This window comes from Quercus suber, unplaced genomic scaffold (genome assembly GCF_002906115.3).
Source record: "Quercus suber isolate HL8 unplaced genomic scaffold, Cork oak 2.0 scaffold_92, whole genome shotgun sequence".
NCBI classification, from domain to species: domain Eukaryota; kingdom Viridiplantae; phylum Streptophyta; class Magnoliopsida; order Fagales; family Fagaceae; genus Quercus; species Quercus suber.
This window is the reverse complement of record NW_027069557.1, coordinates 762,955-778,419: the sequence shown is the minus strand read 5'-3', so window position 1 is coordinate 778,419 and position 15,465 is coordinate 762,955. Positions and strand designations below refer to the sequence as shown.

Sequence of the window (15,465 nt, the reverse complement as noted above, 5' to 3'; positions counted from 1 at the left end):
GTGTAGGAGTAAAAAATAAACGGATCACCTTCTCTTGTACCTTGTCTCTAACCAAATGACAATCTACCTCTATATGTTTGGTACGCTCGTGGAAGACTGGATTCTCACCAATGTGGATTGCTGCTTGGTTATCACAGAAGAGCAGACCAGGTTGTGGATGATCAACCTCCAAATCCTTTAACAAAGCTAACAACCAAGTCATTTCACAAACTGTTAAGGCCATTGCCCTGTACTCAGCTTCAGCTGATGATCTGGACACTATGGATTGTTTCTTAGATTTCCATGAAACCAATGAATCACCCAAGAACACACAAAAACCAGTAGTGGATCTTCTGGTATCCACACATGAAGCCCAATCTGCATCCGTGTAGGCTTCAAATGTAGATCAGACTTTGATGACAGAAGAATGCCTTGACCAGGAGATCCTTTGATGTACTGTAATATCTTGTAGGCTGCATCAAGATGTGGTTTCCTAGGCTTAGCCATGAATTGGCTTAGTTTATGGACTGAATAAGTGATATCTGGCCTGGTTATTGTCAGATATAGTAACCTTCCAATTAATCTTCTATACACCCCAGGATCATCCAATAAAACTTCTTGGTACTTACTTAGTTTCAAGTTTTGCTCCATTGGTACCTTGCTGGGCTTACAACCTTCCATACCAGCATCTTTAAGAACTCCTAGTGCATACTTTCTTTGGCATAGTGAGATTCCCTTTTCTGATCTAGCAACCTCAAGACCTAGAAAGTATTTCAAATTACCAAGGTCTTTTAACTTGAACTCAAGATTCAAAGAAGCTTTAAGGTTTTCCACTGCTTGGACATCATTGCTTGCAATGAGAATGTCATCNAATGCTTCTGTTTAAATAAATAAAAACATAAAAAAAGCCACTTACTTTTATCTTTATGTTTATTTGTCGATTATCTCCAAACAAAAAACAAAACAAAAAAAAAAAAAAAATTTACACAGTACTCGAGTTTGGTAAACTCGAGTACTGTGTAAATTTTTTTTTTCCATTTTATTCATAAAACGTACTCGATCCTAGTATACTCGAGTATTGTGTTGCATGGAACTCGAGTTTACCAAGCTCGAGTACCACATAATTTTTTTTAGTCGCGCAAATTCCAGCTCAACAGCGCCACAGTGGCAAAATTGAGAGGAACTCGAGTTTCTGAAACTCGAGTTCTTGAAAAAGTGGTAGTTTCCTATTTATTTCCAAAACAGTGTTTTTTTCCTAAAAATTTCAAAAATAAGTGGTATTGGGTCATTTTGGCCTCAGCCTCGAGTGTAGCTGAAGTGAGGCCTTCTTTGTACTCAGGTGGCATGTAACAGTAACCCATTGTATCCGCAGATTGTGTGGACGCATAAGAAGTGGAGTTATCAATCCCCCTTGCTAGACCGAAATCAGTAATCTGGGCCTGAAAATCGGAGTCCAAGAACACATTGCGGGACTTAATATTCTGATGAGCAATGGGCTTGTCCAAACTATGCAAAAAAGAGAGGCCATTAGCCACACCCTTGACAATCTGAATCCGGGTCCCCCAACGTAACGTTAACGTGGGCTCCAAGTGCAACCAACGGTCCAAACTTCCATTCTGAAAAAACTCGTATATAAGGAGCCTATCGGAGCTGGTCATGCAATAGCCCAAAATCTTAACAATATTTGGGTGCTGGAGCATACCCACTGTCACCATCTCCGCCCAAAACTCCCTAAAGCCTTTGAAAGCGTCTGGGTTGAGTCTCTTGATGGCCACGGTGACGCCGTTGGAGAGCTGGGCCTTGTAGACAGTTCCGAAGCTGCCACCGCCGATGATAAACTCTGGGGAGAAGTTTTTGGTAGCCGCCCTCAGCTTGGTCATGGAGAATTTGAGGTTGGGATCGAAGGAAGCGCTCTGATCGACGGTGGTGATGGAGGGTAGCTCGGTTGTTGTGGATACGAGTTGGGTTATCTTGGGTTTTCGACACCGGAACACCCAGAAAGTAATGATCCCGATTGGAAATAGAAATAAGACGGTGAAGGTTACGGAGACTAATGCTTGGAGAGCGTGATCCATACGGAACAGAAGAAAAAGATATTCAACATAAAAGAGAGAGAAAAATATGCTATTGTTGAGAGTTGAGAGTTGAGAGTTGGAGACTATATTCATTGTTCAGAAACGCGTTCGTTTGGAATTGGGGGGAAAATGTGTTTGCAGTTTCATGGAAGTTGGGTCTTTCACTCAACAAGTCTTCGGACAGAGACTTTCGTGGATAATCAATTAATGGTTGTTTAAAAGAATTCTATTAAGTACTTAATTAGTAGCATGATATATATATATATATATATATATTTTTTGAAAACAGACCTTCTAATATCTCATTTATAATTGATAATATATAGTTATTCCATTCAATCTTCTTGAGACGAAATTAATAAAAAATATGATTTTATCCATTTTAATTTTGAAAGTTTTTTTTTATATAGAATAAAACTAGAGAAAATATTGTGAGAAATTTTGTAAGTGATACGTATATTTGAAAAAAAAAAAAAATCCTAGTTGTTTTATATAATCAATAATTGTTGTATTACATGTTTGAGTTTTATTATGATATCTTTGATTATTATGTTTATGTTGCAACTCACTTGGGCTGCAGTTCTCACAGGTGAAGTAGTTTGACGTGCACTTATACATGAGGATGACTTTTTTGATGAGTAGAACCCGATAAGAATTTAACTGGAGATGTAACTTGATTGTGATTTTAGGAGGTTTTGTACTGTATGTAGCACACTCATAGAAGACGATGACCTACCTATTGAGTCGGAGTTGGTATTTGCTTTAATTGAAGATGGGAAATATATTGTGAATTTGGGGACGTGGTGGGCAGCCCATGGCTTGGTGGGAATTATCATGTTTGGTGGCTGTACAGCAAAAAAATTAAAGAGATGTTCAATTTTTTTTTTTTAATCACATTACATAATTGTTTGTTTAGCAGTACGAAATGCAAAGATCCAAAATTCAGAAAGCACACCGAATTGTTTTTTATTTTTTATTTTTTATGGTATTCTTATTCTTATTCAAATTGAAAAGCCACTAGCAAATACACATGGCCAAACAGAAACAAGCCTAGAAAACCAAGAAACCACAACCTTATTAAAACAAACATTGACATTTTTAACTGTAGTTACCACCAGGAGCAGTCCCATACCCAGACCCATATGATCCTGGGGGATTATTCCCTTCCACAGTGGTATTATGGGTTGTGGTCCTCCTGGTCCCAATAGGGTGAGACTCCTCCACCACACCCTCATGAGTCACTTGACCCAGCTGTCCCTCTCTTAGCTGGCACATACAGCTGGCATAGCAACCTCCTATAACTAACTTCCAGCACTAACATACCTACACACAGAAGTACAACACACACACACACATTCTCACTGCATACTTCTATCAAGTCAATACAACTCTATACAACCCTTATCAATATACTAGTGTGGGAGCAAAGTAGTCAAGAAAAAACCTCTCATTGCCTACCAAATTATTACGTCGGATATAGCGACAACATTTATGTTATGATGTTTCCATGACAACTTCTTTGATTATCTCATCCTCATCTGAGTCATCAAGAAGCAACTTGCGAAACAAAAAGCGACCCATGGATGCAACCTTCAAGACAATTGGAAAGAAATTATTAGTATAGATGCAAGAAACATAAGCAATCTATGCTTTTAGTGCCATAAGCAATCATTACACCCACAAGCACACACACACAAGTCACAACACAAGCAAGATGAACAATAAATTTAAGGGTTTATACATACATCTAGTATAAGATTAAAGTTAAGTGACATAAGCTACAACTAAAATACATGAAGGTCTCTCACAAGATACTACCAAAATACATGAAGGCCTATCATAAGCTACATTAAAAAATAAAAATAAAAAATAAAAAAAAAGGTTTATACCAAAGCATCATTTAATGTGCCAACCTTTTCCTAACATTACAAAATACATGAAGGCCTAAGCTATATCCAAAATGCAATCAAACCCATTAATTATGTGAACTTCATCTAGCCATGATTCTCTCTTGAAGTTGTTCATAAAAAAGTTTTTGTGCTCCGGTCAAGGCACTTGTATCTTTCATCAAGATTCTCTCCTCCTTTAACATATGGTGTATCTCAAGTTTTTCCCTCTCAATCATGACTCTTTCCTTCTCAATTCTAAGTTTTTCTACACCTATTTCCTTCTTAATCCTAAGTTTTTCCCTCTCAATAAAATTTTTTCCTCTTCCAATCGAGTTCTCTCCTTATCCTTCAACTCTCCCAAGCGCAACTTCTCCACTTTGATATGAAGACTCTCTTTTTCTTGTACTTGTGATTCCACAATAAATTTCATTTTCTTGGTCAAATATTCCCCTACATCTTTTCCAGTAGCTTTATTCTTTCAATTGGCCTTTTCGGCCTTCCTGCCAATTGGTCTCTCAAAATTGGAAATGTCACCAAGTTCGGATCCACAATCCCCCTTGCCAATAGATGTTGAATCCAGAGTTGGAAGCATGGATGCTCTCAATCTTTCATTAGGATCGGCCCACTTTGGTTGGTCCTTCAACATGAGCCAACAATGTTCAAGATAAAAGGGTTTCTTGAAGGTCTCTTTATACAAAGCCTTCGCATTGGTAATCTAAAAAAATTAAAAGAAATATAACATTATTAGTATCTTCAAACTATTGGTGAATAGGTATGTTAACACTATTGCAATATAATTTATACCTTGTCTTGTTTAGTTATACTACTTTGATGACATGCATTAACTTTAGTCATGCACCGTCAAAACTTATTTGTCTCCTTGTTAATCGTTGTCCAATGACTTATTAGAGAGATAGCAGTACGTGTGGTACCGGATGTATTGTACTACATGAAGTATTCCCAAACTTTTTGACGAAATGTATTATGTGTTTGTTCATTATTGTGTATGGCATCAACACTAGTATTGAGCCATGCTGACAGTAGGACTTAATCTTCCTCTACACTAAAGTTAGTGACCCGTTTTCCTTATGTAGAAGGTGCATTCTCAACTTGAGGTGGAGAATCAGAAACTGGCATAGGATTATTTTGAGATGTTCCCAAAAGTGGCGAGTCAATATCAATATCCACGTTTATGATACCCTTGTAATATGGTAGGTCTCCTGTGACTCCATAAATTAGAAACAGCAATATATATTTCCAAGCAAACTGAAAGTAAAGACCAATACTGTAGTAAATTAGAAAAAAAAAAATGTAAACTTCCCTGCACACAGAAAATTCTCAAACTAACATTTACATCAATATATTAGACAAAAAACATAAACCTCCCTACAATCAAGAAATTCCCAAAACAATTTCCAACATGACATTTATTGTAATAAATTAGAATCAACAAACTAAAAATCGACAAGAAGCAAAAACAGAAAATTTATCATTCCAATTCCCTACAAATTTATACCGCAATAAATTAGAAACCAAAAATATGCAGCCTTCCCTACAATCAGAAAATTCCCAAAACAATTTCCAACATGACATTTATCATCAACAAACGAAAATCTGCGAGGAGCAAAAACAAAAAATTTATCTTTCCAATTCTAGCAGACTAGAAGTACAAACCCCAAATCAAAAAACCTAAGCATTACATGATGAGGAAGACAGAGATAACTCACCTGTAAATCAGCAAGCAAGCTTTGAAACTCTTTGGTTACCCAAACAGAAAAGAGAGGTTGAGATGGGTCAGTGTGGGTAAGCTTGGGACTTAAGACATGGGGCTTTAGGCTTGGGTCAGCAGTGAGGGTGAGATGGGTCAGCATGGGTCGACAGCGTGGGGCAAGGGAGTTGGGCCAGAGAGGAATGGAGGAAGAAAGAAAAATAAAATGCAATGGAGCGTGGGTCAATGGCAGAGCGTGGGTCGTTGACAATGGCTGATTGAATCATGGGTCGACGGCAATGGATCTGTGGCAGTTGGGCTCATGCAAATCAGCGGGGAGGAAGAGAGAAGCAGATGGAGAGGGACTAAGGAGAGAGACATGGAGAAACAAATGAGACGCAGGTAGAAAAAAATAAGAATAAAAATAAGTAAAATAATCAAAAGCAGTGTGAATGCGTAAATAAATAAGTAGATGTGCACTGTAACTGTGGAGCCAAAAAATATAGCTTTGGCTCCACCATTATAGGGCACATTTTGGTATTTGGTGGTGCTAAAAATAGCAATATAGCTATTTAGCACCACCAATGTGGATGCTTTAACAAGGCAATGGACTCCGATGATACAAGCCCAAGCTAAATATATATACAAAATGCAACGAACAATATATTGCATGTCGGTCAAAAGCCATGCCAATACAACAATTTTATGGACACCCAGTTTCACACTTTATTAAGTTGGCAACTTGTGATAAAAGTAATATCACTTTTATACAAGTTTACCGTTGATACTACTTTTTTTAAGCACTAAACACAACTTGACACATTAATTAGGTGTGTCATTGCACTTATTGACGAGTGTATGCTAACACTTTCACTACACAAAAAATTCATAAATCTTCTTTTGGTCAGGAAGACTCTTGGCAACACTATCCTTTTGCATGCACCTTTCTGCCCATGCAATAATTTTGGGACACTGTTCTCCTATACTGAATTTGCCAAACATTTTAGAGGCACGACTATAGGTAGTGATCAGAACAAGTTCTAGAAACCCAAATGTTTCACCCCCAAAGTAAGGCTTGTCACCTAGCTCTCCCTCCAAAGTCTTAAAATTTTCAATAAATCCCTTCTTTACTATGTCTTATATCCCAAAGTGGAAAAAGAAGACAACATTAAGTTGAATCTTCATTTTGGGTATCTAATTAATACCACAAGTTGAATCTTTGTTTTGACTATGGCATATACATTGTGGCTTGGTTATAGTGTTAGTATGATCAGCATAAATGAATTTATAGCTGCTGATTTTAGTCCAAAAAAAATCGTACTCTGTAGGCTAATAACTGCACTCTTGAAATTAATGACATGATAGCGGTCATTTTCCTTTTAATTGCGAAGTAGAATTGTGTGGTAGTTTGTAAAGGATTACTCTGCTGCCAAATTAAGGCATCAATGTTGTTGTTGTTGCTGTTGTCGAAGTATAATTTATATGTCAAGAGCTATATCGTTTTTATCATTTGATTTTCTTTTTCTGAGCTTTGGATAGGATTTGATACGGGTTTCTGCCTATTAACCTCTTATAATTCTATAGTAGATTTTTCTGAACTTCCTTATGGAAGTTGCTTGCCTTTGTTTCCCTCTCGCTCTTGGTAAAATATAATATGACTTTTTAGAGTAGAGCTGCAATTACTCCCTTTCTTTGACTTTTAAGTTGTGTCCCTCCAAATGATAAACATACCGAGACTTTAGGCTCCTTACAGTTTCTGTTGATTCTCCACCCATATGCATAGCACCTGTAATCTAGAAAAGAGTAGCCTTTTTTATTGTAGCTAATTGTGTCAATTGTTATAACAAGTTTGCATTTTATTGCAGAAGTGTATCATCATCCTTACATTCCCTTTTCCCACTTTTCTTTTATGGGGCCAGATGAATTGCTATTGGTAACTCCACTTATGGTTGTTGAAGGTTTCCAATGACCAGGTCTATTTGAGTTGTCTTTTGGCAATGAAATTCTTGGACTCTCACTGGGACAAATGCCAACAATTCTTAAAGTAGTTTCTTGAAGTTATTGATTTTCTTGTTTTGTAATTTAAGGCAATGTTATTTATGTCACTTCTTAAAATTCCATGTCTTGAATTCTAACTTTCTATTTTGGCCCTTTGCTCTGCATAATTTTGTCTATACTTTCTAGTATTACTTTGAATATGTATTCTGTGATAATGGTGGAGACTTGCTCTGTTGCGATACATGCCCCTGTAGTCTTGTACCATGATATGTGCACTGCTACTATGATCACTCAGTTTTGCAGATTCAAATACTCTTTAACTTCAACCCCCTTTTGGGTGAACACATGTATTGTCTAGCAATGTTCCTTTGGAAAAATGGCATACCAGATAGGATAAAAATCTGCCAGCCGTTAAGTTCATTATGCCATATAAAGATTAGTCCAATTGATTGGCATAGAGAAATTTTAACATACTTATGCATTTAGGGATGAAAGATCTATATTGGCAGCATGATGGAGATTGTCTTAAAATGAAAATCTCCATCAGGATAACAAAATGGAAATAAAGTTTTCAGAAATTAAATTATACAACCAATGGATGTATAGATCTAATACAAGCAAAATATTAAGGATTTCTTTTAAGCAATAGTCAATTTTGCCACTATCATCATTAATTCATTATTGTCACTCACTCTCAAAGAATGCTAATGCTCAAAACCCACATACTAGATTTCAGTAACAAAAGCAAAAACTCGAGGTATTTCGGACACATTCTCCCCAATATTGAGAAATACTATACTTTTTTGAGATTGAACCGCACACCCTTGACATGCTGTAAATAAATAACAAAATATTGATAAGGGCTTTATTAATCCCTAGGAAGAATCATCACTTAACAAAAAATACGCTCCAAGCAATTGAACAATAATATGTGCCATTCTAATTGGTGTAAGCAGCAATTGTGAGGACACAGAAATTTACTTAAAGATAGGAGTAGATCCTTATTGAAGAAAAGATGAGAGAGAGTAGTTTAAAATGGTTCAATCATGTCCATTCAGACGCCCTTTTTTCCATTCTAACCAGCCTCCTTTGTAGAGCAAAAACCGAACACAAGGTGAGAATTCCAATTCGCTCCATCACAAAGGATCCACAACACTAGTTGAGATGCCAATGGCCCAAAAAAGGGCCACTAACCCATCACCCATTACTATTGCCAATTATCCCCATGTGTCTAATAATGGGCTGAGCTGAATTAAGTTGGGCTCTTACTAGCTAGGACTCTTTTTTTCTTGATAATTAGCTTAGACTGATTTTTTTTTTTTTTTAAAAGCAATTTGCTAAGACTATAAATCCTATGTGCTTAAGTACAAGTGGCGTAAATGCGTAATTGTAGTCCTACCGATGAGAACTGTAAACTACCCTCAAACTTTACCCCCATTGGGTCTAAACTTTAGCCAAGCATATTCAAAACCTCTTTATTAAAAAATTATTAAATGTAACAATTAAATTGGTACATGGAAAGGAAAATCCTAGGACCATAATTTTTACTATAACTTGTCCATGTAGCAAGTTATAAATGATGGAATAAAAGTGAATGGTCCATATGGTTTTACAACTCCACCACTCACAACTTGTCACAAGAATAAATTATGGCAAAGTTGTGGTAAAAGTTGTATTCTTAGCATTATTTATATAGAAAACATGACACATCATTTATATTTAAGCATTTATTCAATAATAGTGATTAGTTAATTTCATAATTAGTGAAACTCAAAAACTAAAATCAACTCTTTTCAAAAACAAAAATCTAAAATTAACAACTCTAACAAAATTGGTAAACTTGTTATCTCACTATCTATTTTTACAAAATCCATGCCCAGTCTCAAACCTCACCCCTATCAAACATACACACACAAAAAAAAAAATACAAAAAAAAAAAAAAAACTTGAAATCTACAAACATTTCCTAACCTTACTATAACTTTTACTATCTATGTAAATGGTAGTAATTCCTTTTACTATTACTTTTACAATTATTTTTCAACAAGCACCCAAATCTCTTACACCACCGCAACAACCCACCTTGCCTCTTCACGTGCGTCACGTGCGGTGACCTTCCTTTCCTCACCACCTGCTGATGTGGCAACGGCACCCTATAGTTTCTAATCAACGACCACTTAATCCCATCCAAAAACGCATGTTGTTTAATCTCAGTGGCACCTTTGGTAATTGGTACACCCAAGCCTTCTTCTAGGATCCTTCACCAAGAGTCTCTCTATCAAATCCCTCGCCTTTTCCATCCCTTCCTCATTTTCTCTCTCTGCCACATGGAAGAACCTCACTTCCTTATTCGACGAAGCTATGTTACGCAAAGTGCTCTCTTTGTGACCGTAACCGGAGACCAACTCAGGCGCTAAGTACTCGTGCATTCCAACACGCAACTTCGAAACGCTATCATTGGCTCGGCAACAAACTCGGACTCATCAAAGGTGGGTGCCACGTGGACTCTGAAGCACAAGTCAAAGTCAGAAAGCATGACGTGGCCATCTTCGCGTAGCAAAAAGCTTTCCGGTTTCAGATCGCAATAAACGATTTCAAGCGCTTGTAGATATTCCAAAGCGACCAGAATTTTGGTAGCGAAGAACTTGCCCGACTGGACTGTAGCCGGTAATGGGGTTGTTAACGTAGGAAAGAATGAAGGTCGCCTTTGGGATAGTAATTAATGAGGAGACAACTATAATTTGATGAGTTCAAATTTAAACTGGTCCTAAACTGAGTTGTCAAGATCAATGATTAGTAGTAGAGTGATTTAAGATAAGTGGTTAAGCATTTGTAGAGACCACTCATCTTATAATAGGTTTATACCTGCGTGTAAATACTCATATAACATTCAAATTAAGGTAGAATAGGAGAAAACTGTACTCCTATAACAACCTATCTAATTTATTCCTCAACAAATAATCTAGAAAATGCAATGCAAATTCACATAGGAATTCAATTTAGGAACCGAAAAACCTTAGCCGCAGTTGGCCTTTCTCTTCGTATCTCACTAGTACACATTCCTGCAATTTCAAAATACTCTTTCACATGGGCCTCTATTAGGCCACCCTCCCTTCAATACTAGCATCCTCCATTTGCATATGCTTATTTTGGGCCAGCTTTTCCTAACCCATTTGACTATCCCAAACTCTTCCACGTCTAAAAGGGCAAGCCAATTAGGGCACTTTCCAGTAGCAATCTCGAACATTAAGATCCCAAAATTGTAAACATTAGCCTCAAGTGTAGCTACAATGAGGCCTGCCTTGTACTCAGGAGGGCATGTAATAGTAACCCATTGTCTCCACAAATTGTGTGGACACATAAGAAGTGGAGGTGTCAATCCCCCTTACTAGACCGAAATCAGTAATATGGGCCTAAAAATTGGAGTTCAAGAACACATTGTGGGACTTCATATCCTGATAAGCAATAATGGGTTTGTGCAAAATATGCATAAAAGAGAGACCATTAGCCACACCCCTAACAAACTGAATTCAGGTCCCCCAAAATAATGTGGCCACGTCCTATTCCAATTTTATAACGGAAATTGTAGTATAGATAAGGTTGTCGTTCCACCAAGAAAATGAAAACAAGAACACGTCAAAATAATAAATAGAAAAAATATGATTGAAACTAGGTCAAAGAAAGTTTAGTAAAATTTCAATAATTAAAACCCCAAGGGAGTTAGGGTTTGTCCACCAATTCAATTTAGCACACAATCGAGTAAGTAAGCACATAAACTATCCGATTGGAAGATTTTGAAATAAGTTTTATTAATAAAATTCTCTTTGGTTGATAATATTTATCAATTATTCCAATAATTTAGTCTAGAAAATAATAACTTTGCTAGAAAAACTCAAGAACGTCGCATACCCTAGAGGCTATACTATGACAAAAGTAATATCTAATGAGATTATTATGTTTTACTAGAGAGATTATAAAACCCTATTCTAACAATTAGAAGATTCAAGAATAGACTTATAAAAGAGTTAGAAAATAAATATCAATCTAACAAAACAATTATGAAAAGAGAACAATTGATTTCAATAATCAAAATGTGAAAAATATATTTGAATTGAATAGTGGACAACTTAGAACCTTGAAGATTCACCTCCAAGCCTAGCTTAGGTTCTTAAACTTCTATAGAAAATAAAAACTCTCAAAAATTGATGAAAAATAAGTTTTTTCAACAGCCAAAAAACATTGTTGCCCTTGTATCCCTTTAATTTTTATAACATTCAAAACCCTAAAACAAATGATCCCCACAAAAGAAAATGAAAAATGCCAATTCAAATTTTTCAACAGTGGGTCAATTTCTAGGTCTATTTTGGCCCTTAAAACGGTATATTCCGAAGTTTTGGTAAACTATAAAGTTTTAGATCTTCAAGTCCTCTTTTCATGGCTGCAAGAATCAAGTCAAGCTGACATAAAAGTAAAAATATATAGCCAAAATACCAAAACTAGTCATAATATTTCCATGCCAAGATTTTTTCTATCTTTGGCTTAAACAAATTTCTCTCTTTCTTTTTATGTTTCCACACATTTTTCACTCATTAAATTCTTCAAAAAGACACTTCTCAATTGATCTTCACCCTTGGATTCTCTTGGCTTCGTGTCCACATGCTTAATTCATTAGTTTTGACCTCCTACAAAAGAAAAATACACATAATGCTATATTTTAGAGAAACTTGCAAACTCTCATATTTACGTGTAAGTATGGGAATAAATACAAAATAGATGTGATGATGCCGACCAAAACTAAGTTAATATTACACTTTTAAGCTATTATTAGTCTCTTTTATTTTTTATGTACATATTCACATGTTAAATACGTAGTACATAAATACTCACATGCTAGCTATATATTACTTTGTAACATAGTAAACTCTCACATGTCCTGTGTGTGAGTCTCTTTTATTTTTAATTTCACATGTTTTGCTTGTAAAAAATTCTTTGTCATAAATATTCACATAATATGTTATATGTAAATAAATACTCATATATAATTTTTTCTCTAAAACTTTAATGTTAGAATTAAAATTAAATTGGGGTACTATCCTTTGGATAGGTGGAATGGGGTGCCTAACACCTTCCCCACTCATAACCAAATTTTCGAGTTCAAGGTCTTTGGTTCGAGACTTTGGTTCACCTTAATTAATTAATTACCCTTGAATTGGTTTTTAGTTAATTAGGTAACTAAAAAAGAATTAGACAAGTGACCAATCACACCTAATACAAAACCAATGGGTAGTAGCAACTCCTAAAAATAAAATAAGAAAAAGAGACTAATGAACACACCTCAGCTAAGAAACAAATGCACACAAAGAGCCATGTCACTAAGGACCCCATGTGTGACAGACCAAAAGCCTTTTTTGGGGTGTCCACACGGTCGCCTTAGGGCCATAATATAATATAATCTTGTGGAGCATGTCTAGGAAAGCGGTCGAGTGTGAATGAACTGACATGAGTTTATTATTTAAAACACACCATTCATTTTATAGCTCATAGCTCATGCAATTATGAAGAATTTGTTTTTTGATATAATCATGAGTAAATTATATGGTATGGGATCAAGTGTTGCTTTGAGTTTTGAACTCATGAGGGATCAAAGAAACTTGATTGGGTGTGATCCAATAATATTGGGCATAGACAAGATATTAGGAGTGATGTACTATGTTAGTTTAGATGGTGACTTAATTTAGTACTCCTACCCTACACCTCGTCAAGTTGCACACTCTTTTTCTATATAAAGAGAGGATTGGACAAAAGATTAAAAGGAGCCAGTTTTGACTATAGTACCCAATGTGGACAAGTGAGAGATGTTATTAATTGGACTGGATTTGGCTAAACCTATAACCTATGGCCATGTATTGTCCACATGGGTTATTGAATATGTGGGCTTAATTTGATGAATTCAAATTTAAACTAATCCTAAGATAAGTTGTCAAGATTACTGATCTGTGGTGGAGTGATTTATGATGAGTAGTTGAGCGTTTTTAAGGACCACTCATCTTATAGCAGTTTTATCCCTATTTGTATTTAAATACTCCTGTAACAGTCAAATTACAGTAGATTAGGAGAAACAACATATGGAAAGTTTTTGTAAGTGCTCTCTTAAATAGATTGTCTCTCTCTAGGGATACCATCTACAGTGCCCTAGGATTTAGAGTATGGAATATATGGAGAGACCCTAGTAGCCTCTTTGGTGACTTGAAGTTATTCCAAAAGGTGAAGAGATCGTAAGAAAGAATTTGTATAGCAAGCAAAACGTGAGATTCGGCAAGTTTATGATTCGATCTACCAAGCTATGTGCACATACAATCTATTTAATTTATTCTTCAACAAACAGTCTAGAACATTTAATTTATTCTTCAAAAAAAAAACAATCTAGAAAATGCAATACAAACTTACGTAGAAATTGGATTTAGCAATTGAAAAACCATAGCCGTAGTTGGCCTTTCTTTTCGTACCTCACTAGCACACATTTTTGCAATTTCAAAATACTCTTTCACATGGGCCTCTATTAGGCCATCCTCCCTCAAAATACTAGTATCCACCATTTGCATATGCTTATCTTGGGCCAGCATTTTCCTAGCCCATTCAACTATCCCAACCTCTTCCCTGTCCAAAAGTATAGGCAAATTGGGACGCTTTCCAATAGCAATCTCGAACATTAAGATCCCAAAACTATAAACATCAACCTCAAGTGTAGCTGAAGTGAGGCCTTCCTTGTACTCAGGTGGCATGAAACAGTAACCATTGTATCCGCAGATTGTGTGGACGCATAAGAAGTGGAGTTGTCAATCCCCCTTGCTAGACCGAAATTAGTAATATGGGCCTGAAAATCGGAGTCCAAGAACACATTGCGGACTTAATATTCTGATGAGCAATGGGCTTGTCCAAACTATGCAGAAAAAAGAGGCCATTAGCCACACCCTTGACAATTTGAATCCGGGTCCCCCAAGATAACATTAACGTGGCCATGTCCTGCTCCTGCTCCAGGTGCAACCAACGGTCCAAACTGCCATTCTGAAAAAACTCGTATATGAGGAGCCTGTCGGAGCCGCTCATGCAATAGCCAAAAATCTTAGCGATATTTGGGTGGTCGAGCATACCCAGTGTCACCATCTCCGCCCAAAACTCCCTAAAGCCTATGAAAGCGTCTGGGTTGAGTCTCTTGATGGCCACGGTGACGCCGTTGAAGAGTTAGGCCTTGTAGACGGTTCCGAAGGTGCCACTGCCGATGATAAACTCTGGGGAGAAGTTTTTGGTAGCTGCCCTCAGCTCAGTCATGGAGAATTTGAGGTCGGGGTCGAAGCAAGCGCTCTGATCGACGGTGGTGATAGAGGGTAGCTGGGTTGTGGTGGATACGAGTTGGGTTATCTTGGGTTTTCGACACCGGAACACCCAAAAAGTAATGATCCCGATTAGAAATAGAAATAAGACGGTGAAGGTTACGGAGGCTAATGCTTGGAGAGCGTGATCCATACGGAACAGAAGAAAAAGATATTCCACATAAAAGAGAAAGACAAATATGCTATATTGTTGAGAGTTTAGAGTCGGAGATAAGGGTCGTGGCCGGGTCGGGCCGACCCGACCCGATTCATTTTTATTTGGCCCATGGGCATAATGGGTTGGGCATAATAAACTATTAACAAATTAATGGATTAGATTGGGTTGAGCCAAACGAGAAAATCTTAGCCCATGACCCTGCCCATGGACAATGTCTATTTTGTCTTTAGCGAGTTGGGCTATCAGGTTGGGCCTAATGGGTTACTCAT

At 36.7% G+C, this 15,465-nt stretch overlaps 1 protein-coding gene and 1 pseudogene across 1 annotated transcript; both read right to left on the bottom strand.

The window, feature by feature from the left end:
- Positions 1-1,016: 1,016 nt before the first annotated feature.
- LOC136067942 (probable serine/threonine-protein kinase PBL11) lies at positions 1,017-2,054 on the bottom strand. Its single transcript, XM_065774423.1, has one exon. The coding sequence runs from the start codon at positions 2,052-2,054 to the stop codon at positions 1,206-1,208; it is 849 nt and encodes a 282-aa protein (XP_065630495.1). The 3' UTR covers positions 1,017-1,205.
- Positions 2,055-12,107: 10,053 nt separating this feature from the next.
- LOC111994063 (leucine-rich repeat receptor protein kinase EMS1-like) lies at positions 12,108-15,239 on the bottom strand (annotated as a pseudogene).
- Positions 15,240-15,465: the final 226 nt, after the last annotated feature.

Coding starts and splice junctions, on each gene's coding strand:
- LOC136067942 (XM_065774423.1), bottom strand. CDS start 2,054: ATGGATCACGCTCTCCAAGCATTAGTCTCCGTAACCTTCACCGTCTTA.